This window comes from Rhinolophus hipposideros, assembly GCF_964194185.1.
Source record: "Rhinolophus hipposideros genome assembly, chromosome: 1".
NCBI lineage: Eukaryota > Metazoa > Chordata > Mammalia > Chiroptera > Rhinolophidae > Rhinolophus > Rhinolophus hipposideros.
The window spans coordinates 100,084,109-100,098,581 of record NC_138047.1 but is presented as its reverse complement, the minus strand read 5'-3'; the positions used below and the strand labels follow the sequence as shown (position 1 = coordinate 100,098,581).

Here is a 14,473-nt window from a genome sequence, read left to right as displayed (position 1 = left end):
CTGGGCTGCCTTCCAGGTTTAGTACGGTGCCAGGCAAGCTGCTGGCACTTAACAAATGACTCAAATATTTGCTGAATGAAGGAATAAATGAACCAAGTGTTTAAATAGAGCGCACATGACCTCCTCGACTGCAAAGTACTGCGATGAATGAAATCACGTTTCAGGCATGGTCACCTGAGCAGAGCCGGCAGAGGAAACACACACACACACACCGGCACCGACTCAACGGGATTCACGTATCCACCTCGGGAGCACAGACCACCCGCTCAGCACGCAGGTTGTAGGAGTTTCCTAGGCAAGGATCCTCTTCCTCAGTTGCTTTATTTAGGATGGTGCCTCTCGAAGGTCAAGCACCAAGATTTAGGATCGCTCCCCTTCGGGTGGCGTCCGAGACGAAGTTTCAGCCTGGGTCTCCCGAGCTCGTGTCCGCGCTGCCTCCCTCCCCGGCCCGGGCGCCCCGGGCGCGCAGCGCGCCCGCCCGCAGCACTTCACCTTACCTTGGTGAGCTGGGCAATCTTCTTGCACATTTTCACGTGCATCTCGGGGTCAGAGTCCATTCTCCAGCCGGCGCCACCGTGGGCATCAGCTTTGGAGCCCTGGCAATTCCCGGGTGCGTGAATTTTGCTGTTGAGAGCAGAAGCCATCGCTAGAACGCGTCCAGCGCTCCAGGGCTCTCGCTCGTGTTCTCTCTGCCCACGGTTTGCACGTGCGCGCGCGCGCGCGGACGTGTGAGCGTGGGGGCTTTCTCGGGAGTGCTGGCACTGCAGTCCCGCCGCCCGCACCGCCGCGTGGTCCCCGCTTCCCCGGGTGGCCGCCCCCCGCCACCTGCTCGTCCACTCCCCCTCCTCCGGCGCTGTCGCGGGCGCTGCGGGCATCCGCACCCTGTGGCGAGGCGCCAAGGGCTGGCCCTGGCCGCTCGCGACCTGCGCGCCGCTCCCCCGCCCGTGCGGGCTTCGCCTGCAGCGGCAGAGCTCACGAGAGCAGGAGCCGCTGGCCTCGGAGCGCTCGGAGCTGGCGGGGCGAGGCGCTCTCGGACACGTGGGTGGCGCCGGGTCTCCCGACTCGGCCGCTACGCACCCGGCGGGTGGTGGGCATCGCAGCGCAGGCCTCGGCCTCGGGCAGCCGGCGCGCGCGGTCGGGGACGCTCTCCTAGTGAGGCGTCGCGGGCCAACTGGGTGGCGAGGAATCGGGCTCCTCTCTCAGCCCGGGGCCTCGGAGCTCGGGGCTGAGGGCGGAGGTGGTGGTGGGAGGACAAGATAGGGGTGAGGGAGGTGACAGCGAGTGGCAGGGACGCGAGGAGGTGCGGGAGACCGGGGCGCACAGTGCGGGCTCCCGCAAGGGCTGCAAAAGGGAGCCCCCCCCCATCTTGGGGAGGAGCCCAGACGTTGCGGGAGGATCGCCGGAGATCCCCAAACAAAGGGAAGAAGCCGAAGCGGCGGAAGAAAAGCGCGTGACTGAAACCTGGGATGAGAACGCGTAGTGTGAGAGCCGGAGCACCGCGAAGAAAGTCTTCAGGAAGGTAGAAAGGATGGGGGCGGCTGTGGGAAAGGAGGGCGCAGAGGGGAAGGGACGAGTAATGGAGTAACAGATGGAGCTGCAAGTCTAAGGAAACCAAGCCTAGTGAAAGAGAAGTGGCTCGGCCGTATCCACACCCCCGGATTACGAGCTTGCGTCTTTTAGTTTATGAGTGGAGGTTAGTGGTCCAAATTTCTTTGTGGTTTGCTTTCTCTGATTTTAAACAGCGGCTTTTAGCAAAGTGACAGCACCCCATGCAGATTTTCAGAAAGTGTGAATAACAGCCTCGTCGTAAGCAATTAACATGGTTACTATATTTTCATTTTACCAATTGCCTTATAGCAGGTTTTAATAATCTTGATAAATAAAGCAAACAAGCTTCAAAGGGTCTCAGAAACCACAATCCCATCCCTTCACACTGCAGGTAACAATAACCATTTTTACAGATGAGGAAACATAAAAATCTGTACCAAGTCCAAATCTGTACCAAGTCTGGCAATTACATGTAACAGACTTATGTCTGAAACGGAGATATTCTTATTCCAAATTCCTCATTTTCGCCCCCGTACCTTACTCTACATAGGAATGACCAACCTGAGTTTTTGGGTCCTACTTTACTATTTAAGGTTCCCTCTCTACAACAACTACCCTTCCCCCAATTCATTTAGAAAACAGAATGCCTGAATCAGAATCACCACCAGGCGGCTTTCCCAGACTCCTGGTCCTATCCTAGACTCCCTGAGTCAAAACTCTTCTGCAGTTGGGGGGTCCAGAAATCTGTACTTTCCACAAGCTCCCTACTTAATTCCAAATCGCATACTGAGAGCATTTTCTGCAGGATGTTAATACATACTAAATTTGACAGGACTTCACCCATGGTTGCTGATTGAACTAGAGGGGAATTAGCCTTTTTGGTCCAGAACTTGACCAAATGCTGTTCACCTTTTTGGAAAATCCCATCATCAACGGCCACGTGACTCATGGTATTTGGTTGCCAATCCAATACATCTGTATTACAACTGCCTCATTCATGGCGAGCCTACCTACAGTGTGAGCATCTTTGTACTACATCGTCATAAAGTTAACCACACCAGAGCTCTTCTATATTGAAGGACATACGATTTAATTACAATGATTTTCCTTTTGATTCTCCCTTATATCACTGTCAAGAAATTATACTGATTTTAAAAACGTGTGTAATAATTTAAAAAATTACCTGTGAACTTCAAAATAGCAGCATGGAGTATTACCAGAAAGGTAATGTTGGGTCTGGACAGGATTGAGAACCACTGCCCTAGACGATCACACACACTGAAGTTTCATCATGCTGCAGTCTCAACCCAAGTTTCGGTTATTTAAATATGATCTTATTAGGCCCAAGGGCCACAATATTTTCCAGTGGGATATATTATACTCTCAACTTTATAGTGGAAGGCAGTGGAAAGACCAGTTTCCCTTACCAGCCTTTGGTGGACCACAGCCACTGTAATTTGGGAGCCACAAACTGAGTCTGCTACTGGGATTTCCTAGCACTGTGATTAGTAGGTCCAGTCACACTATCAGGAATGAAATAGAGGGCAGAAGAGGCTTCAGCACGCTATCCAATATGGGGGTGGCAGAATTAGCCCACGAATGTCTTGGCATTGTGCTGTGCCCTTCGCATGTCTTCACACTTCCGCTAAGGTACTTGTTATCCTCACCCTCCATAGAAAACTGAAGCTCAGAGAGGCTCAGAAACCAATTTTACAGCTACTAAATGGATCTGGGTCTATATGACTTCAAAGGCTACTCTTCCCAGAGCTCAACGCTGGCAATAGGACACTTTTAAAACCATAATTATTTCTTCTTTAGATTACGAACATATAAGCTTCTTGTAGTACCTCTCCCATCTCAGCTGTAACAGTACAAAGAAAAAAAAGAGGATAAGAAAGCAAAAATCATCCCAAATCCCACAAAGAAAATGTTAATATTTTGAGAAGATCCTTTTGGACATCTCTGTACACACCCAGAAAATGTTATGTACATATATGTAGTTTTAAAACATAAATGGGATTCTGTAAATGTTTCTGAAACATTTAGAAACTTATTTACTCAATATAAAATGTTTTTGAATGAAATGGACATATTTGTTCTTTTGCCAATAAAGATCTATGCGTACATTCTTAAACAGTCAATATTCCATTATCTACAACAATATTTATCCTTTCCCCTATTTAACAATTTTTTATATTTTAAGCAAAATGTTTCACGTGTTTATAATATATGTTTGCTGTATTATGAGAATATTCAATTGTTTAAAGGACAGGAAAGACAAAGAAGCTATATGAAACTCAAGTAAGATAGCATTCTTAAGATGTCTTAAGTATGGATAGTATACTGTAACACGATATAGAATGGAATTTTTGTTAAAAAGATGGAACACACAAGAGTGTTACTACAAGAAAAAGACAGAAAGGCCTAATTGTCAGGTAAAGATGATGCTACCTTCAGGTGACAGCTACATCATCTCTAAAATGCCATTCGCTGTTGACATTCTGGTCCCATGTATGTTCTGCCCCAGAAGCACAGATAAAAACCATGGCTGTCAGCAGGCCGTGACCAGGCATTCTTGCCCCTGCACATTTCTGACAGGGCAAGCATGTCCTGGGTATCCTCCATCTCTTCAGCCCCCCTTTTCAATTTCAGCTGTGGTTCTCATAACTGCACTCTCAGAAGTGAAGGCTGGTGCAGGCCTAACACTGCATCAGAGGATTCAGGTAATGTGGTCCTTTTACCTCCCTGGCACCCTATCCTGAGTATCTTAACCTTTACCATACTTTCCAATTGACTTCTATTTAAAAGTGATTCAACAAACCAAGTGATTTGAGCATCTTAATTTAAATCTTAATTTGGGAGTCTCCTGTTTATGACCTCTCCTGTCTATGACCTGTCTATGACCTCTGGGATAGCCTGCCTGATAGAGTGTATTTGGAGGTTACCATTGCATCAAGAGAACTCCTACACAACATCACACATGGATCTCTGCACAGTTGAGCAAGTATTTCCGTAGGAATCAATCCTCAGATAAACCCATTTCAAACAGTAAGCAAATTTTAAATGCTGATATATTTGCTATACTGTTCTCCAGAAGTGATTCCAATTTACACTCAGTAGTGCACATAAATGCATGTTTTCCAACATCCTTGCCCAAACTAGCCGATATTGATCTTCAGGTATGTTCAAATAAGTGAAGAGTGTGTCGCCTACACCATTTGTTTACTAGTAGGGCTGTTGGAACACCTTCCCACAACCTGATTAGTTGCTGGAATTAAACCTTTTGTGCATTGCTTTTTGCCTGCTTTCTTCCTTATGCTGAAATCACTTTCTAGGTCCAGGATGCAGCTGCTCCTGCCCAGGGTGCCAGGTCAGCAAACTGAAACGAGGATAACTTTGTGTCCTTAAAAATGCTGCCTCTGACCGGAAATGCAGTGTATCGAGTAAGCCAATCCCCAAAGGCCGAGCCAACTCTGGGCTGTGTACTCATTTCCTTGTTCCTACTCACCTCGAACAAGGTTGACTCTGTGGCCCCAGCAATCAGATATTTCCTTTTTTTCTCTTCCTTGTTCTTTATTCTTTGTCCTATAAAAGCTTCTCGCTTTCCGCCCCATTCTCCAGATGGAGACTGTTCCCTTCATGAAAGGTTAAATAAAGTTTGTTTTTATCACCTATAATAAATCGTCTTCTTTAGCCATTTTTAACACTTATTACAAGATTTTTCTTTGTAGGGGCTTTTAGCACTTTGCCTATAATAAACATTGCAAACATTTCCCCCAGTTAGTAGTTTAGCTTTCTTATGTTCCATAAACATTTTGAATTTTTATGTAGGCAAATCTATGTATTGATATTTCCCTCTTACATTTTCTGGCTTTTGCATCATGCTTAGAAAGGCCTTCCCCATCCAAGATTAGTTTCTCCTAGCACTTTTATGGTTTCATTTAAAAAAAAAAAAAACTTACATTTTTTATCTAGCTAGGATTTATGTTGATATATGGAGTAAGGCTGGAATCCAGACTTATGTTTTTCCAGATGGCTAAGCAGTAGTCCCAACAGGTATTGAATAATTCATCTTTACCACACTGATGGTCTAAATGCCGCCTTAGGTGATTTCCTGAGTGGAAATTTACGAAGGTAATCTTTTAGCCTTTGCTCAGTTTTTTTCCTAATCAGTAACTCTATCGTTATTACTGCTAATATACTGCCATTACTCATCGAAAAATGAGATCGCATTCTTGAGTATTTCCCGTAACCCTTTTACACAGAAGGCTGTTTTCCCTACCCTGCCTAACTTATTCTTACTCATCTTTCACACTAGTTTGCATGCCCCTAACATACGCTCTCATGGTTTTACATTTCTATGAAGCGCCTATATCATTTCATTTTTGAAAGTTAGTTTTCTGTTAAACATCCTCCTTTTTTTTGAGTGAACAATTCAAGAAATGAGCACAGCTTAAACTGGCATTATGCTTTTATTGCTATCCTAACACATATTAGCTAGTACCAGGGTTTCGTTAAACGGTCTTCCATCTCATAACCACAGGAAGAAAATAAAAACAAAACCCACTTGTCACAAAATAGCAATATTTGCCCATGAGATTACAGTATATCAGCATTACAATATATCAGCATGAAATTACAATATATCAGCATAACACCATGGAACATGGCATTTTAGAATAAAATGTTTTGTGGCAATTATAGCCAGATTATAGTAACATTAATACGATCACCATGAACTCCACAAATCGTTTAGGAAATGGTCTGTGGGTAATACGAGTCTAGGGCTTCTAGCATAGCTAGTCATTTTTTACATCTTCCTACCTAAAATTGTTAGTGGTGACCAAGGTGTGAAACACAAGAAAAGTTGAGTATATGGACTAAGAGCACTCAATGGCACAAGCAGTCTTCCCAATACCTGAAACATTGAACAACCAACTTAAACAAAGTACATTAGACTTCCCCTTAGGGTATGAACCTGACAGCTCGGTGCTGCTGCCTTTTTGCTCTTTCTCTAGAGTTCAAAGTAAATAATAGAACCCTCCAACACTCAGAAAAGGAATGGAACTGAAGCTTTTTAATTCTCTTCATTACAAAGCGGCAGAGTGCTCGGTATTCAATGGAAACTCGAAAGTTTTAAACTGAATTATATTGGTAATATGGGTGACCCATGGTTGACTATTTCAACATAGCCATTTCTTAGTTTCCCTTTCTGGAATTGACCACTGCTTTTTTGTTTTGTTTTGTTTTTTAAAATTTTTAAATCACTTATGGTGTCTCAGCAATACAAATCCAAGTACAGGCCAGAATATTGATAGAGCTGGACCCTCTCAAATTTTGGTAACCATAAAAATTATCAGGAGCTTGTTATAAATGAATATTTATGACCCTCCACATCAGAAATTTTGATTTAGTTTCATAGCAGGTATGGTTAAGGCATTTTGAACAATCACTTCAGGAAGCTTTGTGGATGGTACCAGACCCCACAATGAGAATTGCTTTAATGGTGCAAATAGGCCTTGTCCCTCTATGTGTTTCCCTCTACGTGTTTTTGCTTCATAACATACCCTATGACACAGCAATTTCACTCCTAGTTGTATACCCAAGAGGAATGAGTACACATACTCACAAAAAAGCACAGGGACTAGAAAACTGTAGCTTTATGTGGAATAGCCCTGAATTGGAAATAATTCAAATGCTACCAACAGGTGAATGGATACATAAATTATGGCATATTCATACAATGGAAGTCTGTAGCAATAAAAAATGAACCACTGATACATACAAACACCTGGTTGAATCAGATATTACACGGATCAAAGAAGGCAAGCATAAAACAATACATACTATATGATCCCATTCACTTGAAGTTGAGAACAAGCAAAACTAATTGATCTTTAGAAGAGAAGAATGGGTATTTTGGGGGTAGCTATATAGACTGGGAAAGAGTGCTAGGGAATCAGAAAATTTTTGTACTTTGATCTGAGTGTATACATATGTGAAAAACCATCAACTACCTACGATTAGTGCACTTTATATATTTCACTGTAGGTATGTTACCCCTTATTTAGGAAAAAAGGGCAGCAGAATAGGTCTGGCATGGTTTACTCAATAGATCTGATGACACAGAAAAAACATCACCACACATAATCATTTACAATTAAATCAAAATTTATTCTGAGATTATGTAATATTAATATAAACATGGTATAGAAAAACCCTCAACCACAACTCATAGTAAAAAAATCTAAAGTGTTACGTGCTAATAATATTATGGACCTATCACTGGATATAACTATAACTTGATAGCAAAAACAGTATGGAAGATGAAAAATATGAAATTTCAAAATACTATTTTTAAAGCAGATAATACCTTATGCTTTTGAGCCCAGAGGCTAAAATTTAAATGAAGTTTGTTAAAAGTACTGCTGTAGATTATATGCATCATTTCTGTAAATAAAAGAATTTTGAGATCTGCCGAAGGAACAAAGTTCCTTTCACAAAATGTTATTGAATATTTTTTCTGAAAAGATTTTCTGCAGTGTTACATCTTATCGAAGGTAAGCACCTATTGCAATTGTTGAGTATGATGCCTGGAGGATCAATCAAAATTGCTGATGATACTACAATTGTACTATATTTTTAATGGCGAACTTCTAAAATCTGACTACTAAAACTATAATAAATTATAATTTCAGATGCGTGACACAGTGACACTCCTTCAAAAGTGTGTATTTGGTGTACTTCTAATTGCCTCATTTCATCATTAACCTAGATTCCTATGTACTTATTTTATTCTTTTCCCCTAATTTCCCAATATCTGTCTCACTCTTTCATACATTTTCCATATACCAAACACTTTGTTCCAAGTTTTCTAGAGATATTCTACCTGAAACCCCCATCCTACTTACTTGACATAGTAGTCAGTCTGGGAACTTTCCTTCATTGCATTCCTTTGTGAGATCTTGTTTTCAGGATCCCATGACTTCTTACTTAGATTACTCCTTTGTTTTGGTGAAACACATCCTCCAGTAGCCTCCTAAGAAAGGATACATGGTAAGGAAAATTTTGAGACCATGTAAGTCTAAACTTTATTTTAGCACCATACTTGATTGGATTGTCTGGATACAGTATTCTAGATTAGAATTAATTTTTCCTCTTAAATTTGAAGGCCTTGCTTTCAGTCTTCTAACGTCCAGTGTTGCTACCAAGATATAAATGCCATTCTGAAAACAGCCCTTCATGTAAACCTTGTCTTTCCCCTTTGGAAGCCTTTAGGATCCTTTTTAACCCTAGTATCCTGAAATATATGCTCTTGTGTGTTTTTTAATTCACTGTGCCGCACTAAAGGGACCTTTTTAGTTTAGGAGACTCATGTCTTACATTTTGCGGAAATGTTATCTGTTTTTTCTTCACCTCCTTTCTCTGGTCTCTCATTTTGGGGCTTTTATTAATCAGATGTTACATCCCATTTCTAATTTTCTTCGTTTCCATCTCATCTCTGCCTTTTTGTTCCACTTTCTGAAATTTCTTCATCTTATCTTCCAATGTATCTATTGAATGTTTAATTTTCTCTCCTATTTTTCCAATACTCTGATTATTCATTCTGTATAGCATGCTGTTATCTCACGGATGCAATACATTCTTCTGTTTCTGAGAATATTATTGCTTCTTTGGGAGTTTTATGTTCCCTGTATTATTTCCTTTTTTTTTTTTTCCAGGTTCTTTTGTTTTGGTATTCATCTTACATTGCTGAAGGTATCCTCAAATATCTAGTGATTCTTGGCTATCAGTTTATTATGAGTTCAAGTGACTGAAAGCTGTGTATAAATGAGCAGGCTTATGGGTTCTAGGTTTCACTGTAAGAAATAATCAAGTGGCAAGCTGTGTTTTTAATTGTTCATGTTTCTGGATGGGGTGGGCAGAGCTGGGTATAAGCCTGGCTGCCAGGTCACGTAGCTGGGTGGATAAAAGGGATTGATGCCTCATGATGTTCAGAATCCCGACATTCTCGGCCTTTCTGTTCTCAGTATAGCACCTCACTACCACCACCATTCTCCCCCACACCCCAGTTCTAAGTCTAATTGGGACTTTGGTTCAATTTCTCCAGAGAATAAGCCTCCAGTTTTTGGCTAGAATGAGGGATAGTCACTTCGCTACAAAAGGAAGGCAAACATAAACTTTCAAATAATCCCCTTGTTTCGAACTTTGCTGTTCACTTCTACCTTCCAGAGTAACTTGTGCTTCAAATCCTTGAGTCTTTTGGGGGTCCTGGAAGGAAAAGATGCATGTTCCAAATTTGTGGACCTTTTCTGTAATTAAGAATGGCTTCCAGAACTGTGCTACCTATCAAGTATTTAAATTAAAAAAAAAAAGTAATACTCTTACTCTTTCGCTTCATGGTAAAGAGTAAGTTATGCTTGAAACACAAACAAAAAACCAACAAACCCAACCTACCTATTACCAAGACAGCATTAAAAAATTATAAAAATGTCTGGAAATGTTTTAAGGGTTATGTTGATTATTTTAGCCTAATACAATGTCTTTTATAAAAACTCTTGCATCTGCAGCTGGGCTTCCTTCTCCACCTCTCTGCAACCTTGGTCAACTGTGTTAGTCTCCCTGTCCCCCATCAAGTAAGTATATGGAAGTAAGAAAACTGCACATACTGGGAAGAACCACTCTTTCCTTGCAACAACTACACAACTACAACTGGCTTAATCAATGCCCCTAACACATTTATAAGGCTGCCAGATAAAACACAGGATGCCAGCTAAATCTGAATTTCAGATAATGAATTGTTTATCTAGCATAAATATGCCCTATATTCCATAGTTTACCTGAAATTTATTTGGGTGCCCTGTATATTTATTTGCTAGATCTGGCAACCCAACACACTTAAAGAAAACAACGTGTCATAAGGAGAAAGTGACTAACTAGGTTTAAGAAAGGAAATTGGGATCTGGACCAAAGCATTCAAGGCACTGGCAAATTGTGCATTATTACCAGGTAGGTAGCCAGGCCTAACACCATATAACCCACTTTGCGGTAAGGCCCTGTGGAATGCATAGGCTCTGGCCAACATTAATGCGTTTACTGTAGGAATTTAGTCTCCGGGTTATGGTTGGCCTCTTAATTGTGTCACCGGAGCTCTGCCGCCTTATCAAGTCATTCTGGTTGCTCAGGGTCTTTTTGATGGGAGATGGCCATGGCCTTGGAATGCTTCTATTGTTTGGGTACCTCCCACAGGAAGTTGCCCCCACTGGACCATTGCCTAATCAACACATTGTAAAACACTAGTTGATATACTAGTGTCAGTTTTTATACTTGATACTGGATGGAAGGGTAGCATTAAGGGTTTAGCAGTTAATCTAAACATAATTCCCTCCTTCCCACCCCCAAATAAGAAGACATTACCAGCTCCTTAATTTACAAACTGCAGCACTTATTTTCAGACTCTTCCATCTGGTTTCTGTGGAAATCTTGACATCACAACAGCTCGGTTTCTATGTGTACTTGGAGCTCAGTTTTAATCTTGTTTGGCTGATCAGGATATAGTCTCCTAGATGACTGATTATGTCCTACTCCAGGAAATAGGGCATCACTTTCCAAATGACCCCAGGAACTTTCGCATCATGTATCAGTCATGTCTTCCCAAATCAACTGCCCAAACGCCAGTCAACTTACTGTTTTATGATCCAACCCTAATCTGTCACTAACATTTTAAACTGACTCTGCCTTTTACAAGCAACAACTCTGGTACTGTCTGCCTGCCACACTATTTTAAATTATTTATAAATCAGGCATTCCTTTCCTGTATCTCATTGAGAAGAGCTGGTCATAGCTCTCACAGCTAACGGGAGCTGGGCAGCTAGCAAGCGCCAGGTCACTGTGGTATCCTTACCCTGGCCATTTTCTTGGTCTCACGTCCGAAACGTTTGCATAATCCCACAGCTGCTACCAAATGAAAGAACATAGAAAATTGTATACAATGATCAGACTCAAACATAGAGCAATTACCTAAACCTTAAAATTGACAAAGATATACTATAGATTTCCCTTTTGATAACACCAGGTTGACAAAGAAATGGCTAGTAGTTTGTGTCACCCAGTAAAGCTCCTTCAGTCCAGTGGATGTTGCTCATTGATGGACCCGGATGCCAGCAGCTCGCACAAGGTTGTCTCATAAAGTCAGAAGTTATCTAGACTTTCTGGGCTTTTCTATATAACCCAGGCATGTGAGCAAAATACTTCTGGCCCTGATCTTTGTATGCGACTATCTTGTGAATTTAGCATATACAACTTAAATCTAGGCGCAGAATGCCTATTTATCTATTCCCTTAGCTGACTTTCCCTTTTGGGGTTTAATTGTTGGAATGTGCCCTCTGCATGAACTCACACATTTGGATGGCTGCCCTACTTTCAAATATTTAAGGGCCAGTATAAGGATTAGTTTTAATGTGACCCTAGAGAGCATAAAGGGCATCAGTGGCCAAAAACTTTGGAATAATTTATCTTGGTTCAATGTTTTAAAACTAATTTTTATGTATATTATCTTACTTAATTTCACACTCCCAGTTTCTGGGTTATAGTAGGCATTCCATAATGTTGTCAGAAGCAAGACTAAATTTCTAAGAAGCGTATTTAAAACGAATGGGGCTGCTTCAAAAGATAGTGAGTTTTCTCACATTGGAGTCAAAATTAGAGAATCATTTATTATAGAGATGTCCAGTAAGAAAATAACCCAAGTGACTTCTGAGGTTCCGAAATTACTTTAACAATCTACTGTATTATCAAAACAGTTTTCATTCGAGAAAAATTTTTTTAGATGGATAGTTGTGATAGGAGCCCTGGAGGATAATCCCCTAAAGCTGGCCTAACATCTGCCCTCATCCTGCCATGTATTTTTCTCCTTCTCTTAGGAAGGTGATGGGTTTTAAAGACCTGACTGTGGTTTCCAGGGCTCAAGGTATCTGGACAGCTTCAACAAAAAGAGGCTGCCTACCTGTATCGAGAGAGAGCAATATCTTTAAATAACATTAATAAATCCACTGTTTATAAATCCTGTTTCCTCATTCCTTTGATAAATAGTTCCATAAATAGAAAATACATGTGCCCATCTTTATCCTAATTATGGTGATTGCATTAAACCAAAGGCTCACATAGGGTGAGTATGAAAGTGACAAAGTCAGCCCTAACCCCACAACCATGGCACACAAAAAGAAATGAAGGCTTAAGGCTTATTCAGATGCCTATCCTTTTGTGCAACCTTAACAAATGGATTCTAATTACTTAACAAATGGATTCAAATCTGGGTCTTGACTGAGTATCTCACTGTATCTTCTTCACGTATGTTTCTTTTCTAGACCTGCCAAGTCAGCTCCTATCAGACACTTCATAGGTACAGATACTGTATCTTTGACTTTATTTAGCACGTAGTGCATGTTGAATATGCCTTAAGCAAAGCAGGAGCTATTTCATTTGAGAATAAATGACCGTACTCTGATCAGCATGTACAAAGCTGTTGGTTTATTCAGCCGCAAAGCTGGGGAAAGGCTTCCTTTAGGAGTGAATAGCAAAAATGCGTTTATGAGCAAGGCACTTACACACACACACACACACACACACACACACACACACACACACACACGGAGAGAGAGGAAAAGGAACATATGGTTACATAAACATCAACATATTTTAATTTTCAGACCTCCCTATCTTTTCCCACCTCCCCCTTAAAAAAACAAACAAACAGGTTGCTGTTAACATTTTAAAAACCAGTTTCACATAATATCTACTACATAGAAACAGTTTCTGATATATTCAGTTACACTAACAGTACGATATGGTTTCAGTTCAGTAACTTTCCACTAACAAATGTTTTTTCTACCTATAATTCCCTCCTTTTTCCTTAAGACAAGACAACTAAGTCTCAGCAGAAATACTCATCAGGTTATAAACATTCTTCTCTCTCCTTAAAGTTGTTACAATTATAGGATTTGTGAGTCCATTAAAGTTTCAATTTTTTGATGCCACATTGTATACAGCACTTAATTATGGAGTTTAGGAAACAGCAAAACTAAAACAAGGAAGAGGAGTGTACCTTTAAGAACCTATTTCCTGAATTCTTTAGATGTCCAGTCAACCAGGATCGTTCACAGGGTTCACTCTTTATTGCAGGTGGGTGAAAAGATTTAACCGTCTCGTGCACGTTATGTATGTTGATGTCTACGTTCTGACTCATCTTAATAAGCACAGCAAGCAAGACTCATTTACAAGGGTCATACTCTTCCTTGTTCAGCTAGATCTAAAGATCACCTATGCAGAAAAACGGTGCTAAAAATCTCTAACTTCAGGTAGTACTAGGCTGAGATCTTTCGGTTGTAAAGTTTTTAAAGTTGGAAGTGTTCCTGGAAAATTTGCAACGGATGCTGAAAGTGCATAAAGTACTGCTATCGACACATACAGGCGAAACAGTTAATCCACTAGCAGTTAGTACTGAAAACATATGCTCTCTTAACCCTTTCCCTTTGGTTTTTTAGGATGTTTTATTTCCTCTTGACTAAAGTCTGGGTGCCACGAGGCAGGAAACATATTCCCCATAGAACAGGTAAGATCTTATCAATTTATCTAGAGACAGCTTGGTGGGAGCCTATAATAAAAATGTTTATGCTGTAACTGCAGGTACTGAAATAGGTCTGGAGCAGTGTTGGCTAGGTTTGAAACAGCATCCGCTCCCCCCAAACAGGAACCTCAAATGGTGCCATATGTAGGCTTATCTATATAAGAGCCAAGATAAATCATATTCCCACCATTTTCTTTTGTCTAGTTATTCAATTTAATTCAACTACCTCCCTAGAAGTTAACGTTAGAGAACAGTAGGCTCAGGAAGGTGTTACTAGGAGTAGCTACTCCCCACTTTCCA

At 41.0% G+C, this 14,473-nt stretch overlaps 1 protein-coding gene across 5 annotated transcripts in view; it reads right to left on the bottom strand.

Annotated features, from left to right (window-relative positions):
* Window positions 1–14,473, bottom strand: part of FAM184B (family with sequence similarity 184 member B) — a gene marked incomplete at its 5' end in the record, with an annotated part of 96,630 nt that overhangs the window by 73,262 nt on the left and 8,895 nt on the right. For 2 of the 5 annotated variants that reach the window (XM_081045924.1, XM_081045927.1), the window contains 2 exons: window positions 5,057–5,183; window positions 8,460–8,587. In XM_081045924.1, coding sequence (XP_080902050.1) covers window positions 5,057–5,183; window positions 8,460–8,494 — 162 coding nt within the window. Of the gene's footprint in view, window positions 1–497; window positions 645–5,056; window positions 5,184–8,459; window positions 8,588–14,473 lie in introns of those variants that run through there. The other 3 variants (XM_081045925.1, XM_081045928.1, XM_081045926.1) reach the window with 2 other exon arrangements.